Source organism: Oenanthe melanoleuca, chromosome 3 (assembly GCF_029582105.1).
Source record: "Oenanthe melanoleuca isolate GR-GAL-2019-014 chromosome 3, OMel1.0, whole genome shotgun sequence".
NCBI classification, from domain to species: domain Eukaryota; kingdom Metazoa; phylum Chordata; class Aves; order Passeriformes; family Muscicapidae; genus Oenanthe; species Oenanthe melanoleuca.
In genome coordinates this window covers 60,896,635-60,909,847 of record NC_079336.1, presented here as the reverse complement: position 1 = coordinate 60,909,847, position 13,213 = coordinate 60,896,635, and the positions used below count along the sequence as shown (strand labels likewise).

Here is a 13,213-nt window from a genome sequence, read left to right as displayed (position 1 = left end):
CATAACTTAATTTCTACTTCTGCCATCCCTTACTCAGAAGTAGATCTGTGGGCTGATGCTGTAGAGCTTACACTGTTGTCTTACATTTGGCTTTTATGATTCTCTACAGAAGGAGTTCATGAAGCAGGTCCAGTCCAGTGGAGTGTTGATGGTATTTTCCCAGGCATGGGTTGAAGAACTGTACCACCAGGTACTAGAAAGGAACATGCTAGGGGAAGCTGGATACTGGGGAAGCCCTGAGGAACACAGCCTTCCACTTATCAGCATGCTGACAGGTCAGTACCATATTATGGTGGCAAGGCTAACTTCCAAACGTGTCTAAAACAAGCTACAATAACATGCTGCTTTATTGTGTTACATACAGAACAGCATGTCATCATGCAATATGTGGTGTCTTGAGGAATTATCAGTAGAGAAGGAACCAGACCTAGCTGTGGCAGGTACTTAAGTGTTTGTTTTGGGTCATCAAAGTGGTCTTGAAGCATAAGATAAAAAAAAAAAATCAGAACTGTCCCTGGGAGACATGGAGAGTAGTTTTGTTCACTGAACCAAAACATTCCTTAATTCTGTCAGCTTCATTTCTGGTAGAGTTGATACTTGTTAATGATAAACAGTAAGGCTGCTGTTTTCTTGATGCCATAGCAAAGCCATTTCAGTGTGCCTGCAGTGCAGTACAAATATAAATAGTGGCATCTGATCCTGGAAGCCTTCCACAGATTGGACTCCCCTTGGTTCAGACTTGAGCTATGCCAGGGATATGCCAAATGGCACTAGAGAGATGCTGAAAACCTGGAGCACAAGTGCTTAAAAGCAATCCTTAGCTTCATTTGAGGGGATGAAAATCAAATTGTATCAGCTGAAAGACAGCAGGATGGCTATGATACTGTATTGATATAAAATGCACTGTCTGCTTTAATGTGTATGTAATTAAAATAGTGTATGCAGGGACAACACTTGCTTCAGCTGAGCCATTAAGTGGTGATCAAAGGGCACTGCTTTGAAAGCTTTTTGCTGATTGTATTGAGCTCAGTGTTACTTTTAGCTGCTGAGCTGGGAAGATGAAAGAAACACTTGGAAAAAACAATACCTGGATGTGAAGATGGGACTTGTTAGAAAGAAAATCAACCTGGTGTCCCTAACATTAAACTCTCTGTGAGAAACTGGCCTTTTGTTGTGTTAGATAAAGAGTTGTATTTCTTTTGTTGAGGTTGAGCATTCATAGATCTACTAAAAATCGCATTTAGGGCATAGGATCCCAATGCATCTTGAGGACTCAGGCTGAGGCCTGGAAACACGTAAATACAGGATTTAGCAAGATTTGAAATATTGTACTAAGAAATGCAGAGACTTAAGTGTGTGGTAAGTTCTGAATACCTTGAAATCTCTACTGGAAGTTCTGTTCACTGTGTAACTTGAAGAGGGGGAGAGCAGATTTTGGGAGTGGGATGTCTCTCTTGTTCAACAAAACATTGGTTAAACTGGGCAAAGCCTAAGATGCCACAGCTCACGTTTATACCAAGGCTTTAGAAGGTTGCCAGAAGGAGTAACAAAAAGCACACCTGAGAAGGCAGGAATATGAGTACTTAGCTGAACACAGAACCAGTAAGACATGCTTTCCTTATACCCTCTGTGTATGGAATAGTAATCTGATGTTTTTTAATGTTCTGGCAGACATTGACGGCTTGGGCAGCAGTGCAATTGGTGGCCAATTGATGGCATCTGCTTCAGCTCAATCTCCTCTTTCCCAAAACCGGAAGACAGATGATTCTGTTGTTGCAGGTACTAAGACTGTATTATAAGTACAAGTGTGCCTAGCAGTGGCTTGCAATGTGCCAAAAGCATATGCAGATAAATTGTGTAGAATAACAATTTAAAAAGAAAGTGTATCTGTACATCGTACATGTGAAGTGGTAGTTCAGTGTGCAGAGAACAGATGTGACTTGGCTTTTTACCACTAATGATAAAGCTTCTGTTGTGTCATTTTCTAGTAGTAATAGTATTAATGTTTTTCCACTCTAGGAATTGCTTTTGCCCGATACATTTTAATTGGCTGTTGGAAGAACTTGATTGACACTTTGTCCACCCCACTGACTGGCCGCATGGCAGGCAGCTCCAAGGGGCTGGCCTTCATCTTGGGAGCAGAAGGAGCCAAAGAGCAGAACCAGAAGGAGAAGGACTCCATCTGCGTGAGCCTGGATGGACTGAGGAGGGCAGCCCGGCTGAGCTGTGCTCTAGGTAATGCTGCGTGGGGGAAGTCATGGCAGACTCATAAAATAGGATGGTAACTTTCCTTGAAGGAGTTTGGGAGAAGGAAATGAAGCATCCTGCCCCAGTTTTGCATAGGAATGTGGATGGTGGGAATACACATAGAGTGCCCTACAGCATAAGCATATCTTGCCAACTTTCTTTGACCCTACCTCTTGTTGAGGTTGTATGGATTGGAGAAGAAATGTTGGTGATACAATAACTCCTGTTGTTGCTTTACAGGAGTTGCTGCTAACTGTGCATCTGCTCTTGCCCAAATGTCTGCGGCCTCCTGTGTCCAAGAAGAGAAAGAGGAAAAAGAAATCCAAGAACCCAGTGATGCTATAGCTCAAGGTAACTACATGATTTAATTATCTACCTCATCTTATATTGCCTGCAAAGCTGCAACCAGAAAGCACTTTTCCACACACAGTGGCATTTCCCTTTGTTGTTCTGCTGTGCACCACTTGCTTGTAGGCACATGGGATGTGTGTCTTCAGTACATGTCCTGCTGTCCTGGGTTCTTAACATTATGTCCCACTAATTATATTCTATATGAAACTGAAGTCAGTGGAGCAATGCGTAAGCCAACACCTTATGCACATTCAACCTGTGCTTTTTAAACCTTGTGATACTAGTACAACCAGAGAGCATCAGAGAAACAGCTTATTTGGGGATTTTTGTGTGTTGGGTGGTAATGTAAGCTGAGTTTGCATCTCTCTCCCTGTCTGGTTTATATATCCTTGATTATCTTTTGTCATCATCATCATTATTACATATTTAAAACTGTTTCTGAATCATTCTAAATTAAAATGCAATAAAAAATTGTGCCTTTTTAGCATATAAAAGGTTCTGCATCTCTATTCCACCACTTCAAACTCAGTGGAAGTCGAAGTCAATTGTTGTCTCCAGTGGCTATTTGAAGAAGTACACAAAATTCTCTGGTTATGTCTGATTTTTAATGGCAAGAAGTCAATAATAAAACACAGTGTTGCACAAATGACCCTGTTTGGTACTTAAATTTGGTGTCTTGGTAGAGAAAACAAAACTGAAAAAGCCTGAGCTTACACAAGCTTTTGGCTACTCTGCTGTATATGACTGAAGTGAATTAGCCAGACTATGCTGAAGCAGAGAGAAGGCAGCAGCAGTGGCCAGAGGCCAACAGATCTGTTCTGTGAAAGCTTGCAAAGCTTCAAAACTTGTTTCCATTCCAATGCAGCATGAAAGCAAAGTTTTTCAGGGATTTAAAAAAAAAATAAATAGATACAAATGATTGTAGCTCACATCAAGATTAGTTTTGCTTTGACAAGAGCTCTTTGGTGAAACTTTTTGTATGGAAATACAAATTTTGTATGTGAAATCCACAAATGCTATTTTTTTTCCGTAGAAAAGGAGATTTTGGTAAAAAAAAAAATCCAGTCGGCCATCTCTGAAGAGAAATATCACTGGCAATCTGCAACTGTTCTGTGGGCAGCAGGATGTGAATTTGGAGGTGGAGGGTGTCAATCTAGCAGTGATTTTTTTCATGAATATAGGATCATTAAAAAAGGATTTTACCTTATGTTTATTAGGAAGAAATAGGTTTCTCTGATTTGTTTGGGTTTTTTTTGTCTAAAATTCATGTTCTTTTATAGATTTCAGATTGCAATCCTTTGCTGTTACCCTGTATATAAACTAGTGTTTGTTTAAAAGCTGAAGAAACTAATTTTATTTAATATTTTTTTTATGCTGCAGTGAAACAGAAAGTGGAGCAGAAACTGGAGCAGATGGGAAAAGTGCAGGGAGTCTGCCTGCACACTGCTCATGTTTTGTGTATGGATGCAGTCCTTAATGTGGGTCTGGAGATGGGAAGCCATAATCAGGACTGTTGGCCTCATGTATTCAGGTACTCACCAGCTTTCCCAAAATAGCCAGAATTCATGCCATGTTGCCTGAAAGTAAGGGACTGAAAAAAGTGCTTTGCAGACTCTGTGAATGTTCTGTATAAACAGTGTCAGAGTGAATTAACTGCCAGTATCTCTAAAAGAGAAAATGGGGCTGTTTTCCACCAGTACTTGGGAACAAAAATCAATGCTTAGGAGCTTCAAAGTTACCAGAAGACTGTGGCAGACTCAGGAGCCTAAATGGGCTTTTCAGGCACCTCCACAAAACTGTTTGCTGTCTAGGCACATGGGAGGCCACAGGGTCCAAGAAGAAAGGTTATCTATGCTTAGCTTGAGAGTTAGAAATCATCTGTTTGTGGTTTGAGGACAATGTCCTGTGATTAGTGCAGGGAGGAGTTGCTTTGGGGTGTTTATTAATTTTTCACTGCTCCTGTGTGTTCTCAGGGTGTGTGAGTACATCAGCACGCTGGAGCACACGCACTTCAGTGATGGTGCTGCCCAGCCCTCCCTCACCATCACCCAGTCACAGCAAGCACCCGGGGGGCTGCACCCAGACTCCGAACCTGGGGAGGCTCCTCAGGCACTGACCCCCGAGCAAGAGACCACCCTCAGCAGCCACCCTGTCATTCAGCCGGTTTCTATCCAGGATCTCATCAAGGACAGCAGTAAGGGCAGAGCCTTTGACTTCCGTGGAGGCAGTCTGCTGTGCGGTACCAGTGCTGCCAAGGCTGTTCTCACGCTCTCCACGCAGGCTGACAGGTAAAGCACTGCTGTCAGGAGCCAGAATCCTTGTTCCCAAAGCAGTACCAAAATGGCCCTTTTTGTGCTACAGTGGGTCTAATCTTTGTTTGTTGCAGCCACTTGCTTCAGTTGAATTTCATAGGAGAGCTGCATGTTTGTCACAACCAGCAGTTTCTAAAAGGCCTGGGGTTTTTTCATCTCTGCGAGTACTGAACTGAGTATGTCTGTGCCAAGCAAATCAAATGCATCCTGAGAGTGGTGGATTTATTTCTTGCATGTAAATTGATATGTTGTATTTAGTTAAGAAAAGTAAAGGGGTGTCTTGTTCTGACAGGAAGGGACTGATTGACAAGACCGGTGTCACTCAGAAAGGAGCTGCTTCTCTCAGGGCTGTGTAGACAGTTCATCAGGCTCTTCCAGTGTGTCCAGAGGAGAAAGGGAACCAAGTATGGTCACAGAATGGCTGCCTTAAATGTTCTTTCATCATGGTCTGTCAACTGATATTATTTCTGCTGTTTTTTAAGCAGCCCAGGCTACAGTTGAAAAATTCCTGGGTTTGCATCCTTGCAATTATTTTTTTGATCCAAATTAAATTCTTCGTCTTGCTCTCTGCCCACAGGAAGGCATTATGTGTAGATTCAGAGCCAAAAGTAATGCATAAAGTGCTTGTAGAAATTTGACTCTGGGCATAAAAATACCTTTTATTTAGGAAGCTTATAATATAGTTTGGTTCTGAGGATTGGAGAACAGCAATACTGTAATTTTAATGATGCTGGTTTCATTTCTTTTATTTAAGGGCATATGTTTATTAGGACTTAATCCATTGTTTCTTAGGACTATAGAAAGTTCTGCATGAAAAGCAAGAACAGAAAATAATATTTTTGTCAATCTTGGCTTCACCATGTGAAATTGCACTGTAATCTCTGTGAAGCTCCCCTCCAGTCCACACTTACTGGTTTATGTGTACAGATTCTAACTGTTAAATCCTAGGAGCCCATTGCAGCTGGAAATAACAACTCTTGCTTGTATTTGTCATTGTTTAACCAAAACATAGTCCCATATCAGCCACTGTTAAAAAATTTATTAACTCTACCCCAGCCAAAGCCAGCAAAATATTCCAAAATGGCAATTCAGGTATTGTAACATTAGGTTTAAGACTTGAATTAATTTATTTTTCAAGTTAGGGTCGGTAACTTCAGATGGACCTAACTGGTGTAACTCTAAAGTCAGTGAAGCTATGATGATCTGTGTTGTGAGGACTGGGCATGTTTCAGCTGGATTTTTCATTACTGATACATGAATGGCTTATAGCATTAAGGTAACTTGAAAAAGTGACTTTTCTGTTTTAGCATTATAGTTGAATCTTGAAAGGGTTCTGGTTGATCCCATAGCAACCTACTTTCCACCTCCAATTAATAAAGCTTCTGGATCAAAGTCTTGCAGAAGCACTGTGTAAATGAAAGAGCCCTCAATAACCCAATGTGTTCATGAAAGGAAATGCATAGAATCCACAGACAGATAGGAGTTTTCCTCTTACATCCACATTTAAGTCTGCATCTCATGAATTTTTCAGTTAGATTCTGTTCTTTACCTACAGGCTTTTTGAAGATGCTGCTGACAAGTTAAACTTGACGGCATTGGCAGGCTTCCTTTACCAGCTCAAGAAGGCTTCTCAGGCCCAGCTTTTCCATTCAGTCACAGATACAGTTGATTACTCATTAGCAATGCCAGGTAAATCACTGGAAGATCATGTACAGAATGTTTATATACAATTGTACTGCTTACAGGACTTACTTTGTATTCCTGCAATTTTTTTTTCCAATTGAAATGTCAAGGTATAAATAAAACACAGTATATAGTGGAATAAAATCTTATTAGAATAGTGGGAACAATTTTTTGTCTTTATAAATGATTGAGCACTTTTTCAGGGACCATATCCACGCCTGCATTGAAACACTTCACAAGACATTCATTTGATTCTTGGACTTCAGAGGTGCTAGTTGCCTGCCAATATATAATCACAGCTCTGTTTTTGAACCCAGGCCAGTATGGAAACTTGGGTCAATCTAGACTTAAGACAGTGGATTTAGGTTTGACATTTGACAGTAGGGTAACCTCAGAAGTGTTCAGGGAATGGGCGGTAGAGAACAAAGCACACAAATGAAGAATGTTGAACAAAGCAGTGGGATTTGTCCTGCTTGATTTTCCCCAACAGTAGAGCATGTACCTCACAGTACAAAGCCTGTAAATTGTTGTTTCCATCACTGTCTCAAATAGAGCAGAAGAATTGGACACACAGGAAGATAACTTCACTTAAATTTATACTGTGCCTGTAGAAACTACATTAGTCATACAGGTTTTGTTCTGTCCGGTGGAAGACACAGTTTATATCTTTTAGAATTGGTTTCCTCTCTCCCTGATGGCTACTTGTTATTTTCTCAGTATGACACAAGTTTTTGGTTTTTTTGTTCTTACTTGTCTCCAGACCTCAACATTCATAACTCTGGTTTTAATAAATAGACTTCCTCTTTTCATGTTATGTAGTGGTCAATCAACAGTAGTTTTAATACTGAAATTAAAATTAGGATAGAGGAATCAAGTGCTATTTCTTATTTTAAAAGTGATATGTCCCTTGAATACATCTTTTGTTAGAGATAAAAGATGTATTTGAAATGAGACTGTGAACTGCCTTTCCAAATATTGTAAGAGCAATGGAAGATTAATCCCTTTCAACAGGAAAAAATAAGTATTAGTGACTGGGGAACAGAAAAGCATTTTCTCAGATTCTGTTCTTTGTATCCTTTGCTTAATAAGAAATACAAAATTAAATACCCAAGCTAAATAATTTGCAGTTTATAGTCTTTCCTGTAGATGTCACCAAAACCTTTCATAACTACTGTTTTGGGTCTTAATATCAATTATTTAACTCCTTGCTTAACTTTTCTGCACAACTTTTCCAAGCCTTTGTCTTTCATAGGTTCACCAAAAAAATGATAACTTACAATATGCTTAGTAACCTTTAAACTTGGGTCCATATCCTGTCCTTTAACCTACACAGGCATTGACTGTGTTTTACATCAGTTTTGGGGCTTTTTTTTTTCTATTTTCTTACCCCCACTAAAGTTTATCTATAATCAATCACTTAATCAATAATTTATAATTCCACTTAGGAGTGGAGAAGTAGCTGATGCTTAGCTTCCATTTATTCTTTTGCTTTCTTGTAGGTGAAGTAAAATCTACACAGGACAGGAGAAGTGCACTTCACTTATTCCGACTTGGTGATGCCATGCTCAGAATTGTAAGGAGTAAATCCCGCCCATTGCTCCACCTCATGCGCTGCTGGAGCCTGGTGGCACCTCACCTTGTAGAGGTAGGAATGGGGACAAAAATGGGAATGTGTGGATGAAGCAACAAAGCTGGAAAAGATGGAGAAGGCTTGATAGCTCTTAAAATGTATAAAAACCTTCAACATTGTTAAATCTGCTCTGTGTTGTATTCACTGTGTCATATACTACGATACTTCCACCAAGGAGTGTGCTTGTAAGTGACTGAAGTGGGCAGAGACAGGGTGTTGGACTTCTGCAATATGATGCAAATTGTATCTGGTGAAAAAATTGGAACCACCCCAAGGGGGTCTGAGTGATTCCTCCATCTGCCTATATTTCTAGTCAAGGTCTGCATCCTTGTAATTCTTGCCCTAAAAGGATGCGGGGATAAAGCCAGCTCAGCTGCTACCTTTTGAAGGGAAAAATGATCACACAGTCCAAACTAAAGACAGCATTTCATCCAAGTTCTGTTCTGTGGGTTTTAATTTTTTTTTATTTTTTTTTTTAACTCTGTGTGTTTTTAATTGTTAGCAAACTTTCATACATCTGTGGACCTCCAGGCAATTGAGAGTCCCAGTCATCTTTCCATGGCAGTAGTCTCCTGTTTTCATTACAGTGGGGTCCTTGGTCACATCAGTGGTGAAGCTGTTTTGAAGGTTTCAGAACACATAGTGCTTACCTCCCTTGAAAGTGTCTGACTAAAAGCAAACTTTTTGCTTGGATGCAGTCTAATACTTCTTTACTTGCAGGCTGCCTGTCATAAGGAGAGACATGTGTCTCAGAAGGCTGTCTCCTTCATCCATGACATCCTCACCGAAGTGCTGATGGACTGGAACGAGCCTTCTCACTTTCACTTCAACGAGGCACTTTTCCGCCCCTTCGAGCGCATCATGCAGCTGGAGCTGTGTGATGAGGACGTCCAAGACCAGGCAAGTCAGCTCTGATCAACGTCTGTGGCTGGTCTCCGTGCCCATAAGAATGGTTTCCAGAGTGCATTTGGTCCACCTGAGGGTGTTTCCCAAATTCCCTTTGAATGCTGCCTCTTAATCATCTTCAAGGGATTGGGAGTGCTCTGCCTACCTAATCCAGCATAGCACAGAGACAGTAGACTTGACTTTAAAGAAATTAAATAAAATTTTTCTACTATCTAAGAAAAATTAAAGAATCAGGTATTCTAGACTGTCATAGTGAGGCCTAGGAATGTGTTTAAGCGCATTCCTTCTGAAGATCCATCTGTATTCAGTTCTGATTTTTGGTTCTTTTTCTTTTAACCTCTCCTACACTGGCTGTAGGTGATCACCTCTATAGGAGAGTTGGTGGAAATGTGTTCTACCCAGATCCAGTCAGGATGGAGACCCCTGTTCAGTGCTCTGGAGACAGTGCACAGCAGCAGCAAGTCAGAGGTCAAAGAGTACCTTGTAGGAGAATACTCTATGGGTAAGGACTTCCTGCACTGTTTCATGTGTGCTTTTGATTCCCTGGGGGACACAGTAACTAACTCAATAGATTTAAATGCTCAAACTGAACAGTGGCACTACAACACTCCAGAACTGTACCAAAGTATCTGACTTATTAGTTGGCATAGGAAGGAAAGCAGACATACTGTTCTGACCTTTTGTCCTCTGCATTCTACCGAATTATTAGAATGAGAAGAAATGCTTCAAACCCACTTGAATAATTCTGAGCAAGACAGCAGTGCAAGTGTACTGAGCCTGGCTGAGCCTGTCACTGTCCTGATGAAAAAAGTCCAAGCAGCATGTCTCTTGTGGACTGTCTTCCCTATTGTATGAAACTTATTGCTTTTAATTTCCTTAATAAGGGTAACTTAATATGATAATCTAGGCAGGTGTTTGTCCAGATTTGATCACAAGGCTTTCAGATTCCTAGTGGTACTACAGATCACATTTCTGTAAGAATGTGCATCACTCCCAGAGATGTTTGCTTGTATGGAGATGTATTAATAGGGGAAAACCCTTTTTTTTCTGTTCTTTTGCCCTATTAGAAGATATGTTTAAATGTGACAAGTCACATGTAAGAGATGTGGTTTTCCTCCTAAACTTTGTCATTGGGATCTGTTATTGTTGATGGCTGAATGCTGTTGTACACAGCTTTTGAAGACTGATAATCTACTTTGGAAAAGCAAGGCTGTTTTGTTACTCTATAGTCTGAATAGCTTCTGCATGATTGATGTCATCTTGGCAGTTACCAAAAACTAAACCAGAAACTAAACAGAAACCTGCACCAAACAGAAGTATCAGCTCCTGAGTTCAAGAGCTCAAACCTGCTTTTACCATTTAAGCAGGCATAAACTGGTATTTGTCATAGACTGAGCAAAGAAGGGAATCTCTATCACTTCCTATGAAAAGCTACACGAGTTGCCCCAGGAGCAAGAGGACGTTTTACTTTTAAGATCATTTCTGTATCTGCCCAGAATAGAAAATATTCTACAGATTCAGTTAAATTGTTGAAAAATGATTGGAAAATTATTTTTAAGGGGGTATGAGGAAGAGTTCTCATCTTGTCATCTCCACAGGGAAACGGCAGGCTCCGGTCTTTGATGTCTTTGAAGCATTTCTAAACACAGACAACATCCAGGTCTTTGCCAACGCTGCCACCAGTTATATTATGTGCCTTATGAAGTTTGTCAAAGGACTGGGTAAATATTTTCCTATTAAGTTATGATATGTCAAGCTTGATCCCGCAGAAGAGGATAATTTGATTATGTAATACATTGCATAGTAGGAAAGAGAGGGGCAATGAAGATGTTGAGTCCAGAATGCTTTAAAAAAATAAAATAAAATCAAGACCAAGGGAATATTTCTGTAACATTTTTAATACTATCAGTTCTTCAAGTTTTTATAGCAGCAAAGATTCATCTCACTATTAAGTGTCTACTTCTTAATTTGATCTTAGTTTACATCAGGACTTGCTTATGTTCATGCAAATAATAAAACAAAAAACCTCCAAAGCTAGAATATTGCAGAAATGGCCTGGCATTGTGCAGAGACAGCATGGTTTGTTTGCAACAGAGCAGGGCATGTTTTAGACTGTGGGCAGCAGAGAGCAGGCATACCATGTCAGGGTGACCCTGCAGAGTCATAGTCATGCTTCACTAGCCTTCAGAACAAAGGCAAATGCTGCTGGGTCGTTCTGCCCCGTGCTGGTGATCCATGGCTTGCCTTGATCATTAGAGTGTAACACTTTTCATTGAACTGTGATAATGTTGATGGGGTTTTGGAGATGTAAATTATAGAACTTCTAAGTAGAGATAAATGGGGCTTTTGTTTTCTATATGAATATTAATTCACAGAAGTTTCTAGGTCTGTAAGCAACTCCTTTTGATTTAAATGAAGCACCTAGCTGCAGGAAATCTACTCTTTAATGTTACTGTTATCTCATTGAGCTGCTTCACCACTGCTATCAATGGGGGAAGAATTCACCATATGATGTAATTGTAATTGTAGTTATTACTACACAAGAGAAATAAAGTTACATGTCCACTACCATTAGAGGGAACTCATGTTTCTTCTGGAGAGCCTTAAAGCCTGTCTAATATTTCTTTACGTTTCTTGCTTTCTTGAGGTAATTTTCACCCCATTGTGGCCACATATAAAAGAGCAAGGTCTTTTTTTCTATTAAAATGGGAAACACCAGCAAATACAATGCCATACTATGTGTATTTTTTTTTGTACAACTAAAGGATTCAAACTTCACTGGCTGACTTGGCTGATAGCAGAAGGAAGTGTAGTATACAAAATATAAAATTATGTATTTAAGCAGTAAATAAATTAATGGGAGGAACTTGTGGTAGAAGATTTTTCCAGGGCAGTGGGGTGCAAATGAATACAAAAAAAATAGTATAGTAGTTGAGTAAAGAATGAATATGAGCAAGTAATTCCTACACCCATGGAAGAAAGTGAAATGAAGTCAGTATGACAGATAATGTAATGTATGATTATTAGAACTCCCAAAAGCTCTACTAAAGAGATATTAAATAGGCATATGTTTATTAAAGCATTTATTCATATTAAAATTTGTGTACAGACTATGACCAGTATTACTATATTGTTTGTGTGGGAGTCACCTGGTTGTCATTTAAGAAGATCAAACAAAGGATGTTTTCTAGATTCTGTTCAGAGAAAAGAAAACTAATGCTCTATTTATTTCTTTGCATCTTTTCATCCTTCCCAATGCTGCCTTTCCTGTCCCAGGGGAAGTAGATTGTAAGGAGATGGGTGACTGTGTGCCAGGATCAGGATCTGCATCTACAGACTTGTGCCTTCCCGCACTTGATTACCTCAGGAGATGTTCTCAGGTATGATGAACAATCCTATACAGGCACTAGCCTGGCCTGGGAAACAATTCTAACCTGCAGGCTTTGCATCAGTCATTGGATGATTTGCACGAACCCAACAGAGTCTGTGGTGACACCCTGATGGTAATACCCTGCTCTGCCAAATGGACAGTGGTAATCTGAGGAAATGTCATACCTTCCAGGCCAGTTAGCAGAGGGAAAACTGAGGAGATAAAAACACTCACACCCAGGGAGCATGTGAGAAAATGTGAATGTTCAAAACCTCATAGAAACATAATTCAAAGCTAAATCCATTCTTATTTAAGCAGGTACCATAAACAGTGTTGGAATGAAAGGAAAGAAAAAATCAAAACAAAACAAGAAGTTGAGAATTCTTATATTTTCTTATACTCTCTGAAATGCAGAAGCAGCTTATTTGTACCATGCAAACATATCTGAAGCTCAGGACAAATCTCTAATAATTAGAATGCTGGCATGTTTCCTGTAATCTCCTTGCACCATCATATATTATTATCCAGGGTTATCTGGACAATTTTTGTCTGATTTTATAATGCTGTTTGTATTTCTGTAGCACCCGGTCTTTTTGTTGCACCCAGGCCATGTTTTTCTGGGTACAGTACAAAAGCATAACAAAGGATACTATCATTGCTGAAAGTACTTAATATCTAAAATCAGAGATAATGGGTGGATTCAGTATGCAGACT

At 39.8% G+C, this 13,213-nt stretch overlaps 1 protein-coding gene across 2 annotated transcripts in view; it reads left to right on the top strand.

The window, feature by feature from the left end:
• ARFGEF3 (ARFGEF family member 3) overlaps nt 1-13,213 on the top strand; it is an 82,888-nt gene that overhangs the window by 51,123 nt on the left and 18,552 nt on the right. For both annotated transcript variants that reach the window (XM_056487790.1, XM_056487789.1), the window contains 12 exons: nt 110-275; nt 1,672-1,779; nt 2,020-2,235; nt 2,488-2,598; nt 3,979-4,129; nt 4,572-4,886; nt 6,466-6,599; nt 8,093-8,238; nt 8,944-9,123; nt 9,487-9,631; nt 10,728-10,850; nt 12,406-12,509. In XM_056487790.1, coding sequence (XP_056343765.1) covers nt 110-275; nt 1,672-1,779; nt 2,020-2,235; nt 2,488-2,598; nt 3,979-4,129; nt 4,572-4,886; nt 6,466-6,599; nt 8,093-8,238; nt 8,944-9,123; nt 9,487-9,631; nt 10,728-10,850; nt 12,406-12,509 — 1,899 coding nt within the window. The remainder of the gene's footprint in view (nt 1-109; nt 276-1,671; nt 1,780-2,019; nt 2,236-2,487; nt 2,599-3,978; nt 4,130-4,571; nt 4,887-6,465; nt 6,600-8,092; nt 8,239-8,943; nt 9,124-9,486; nt 9,632-10,727; nt 10,851-12,405; nt 12,510-13,213) is intronic.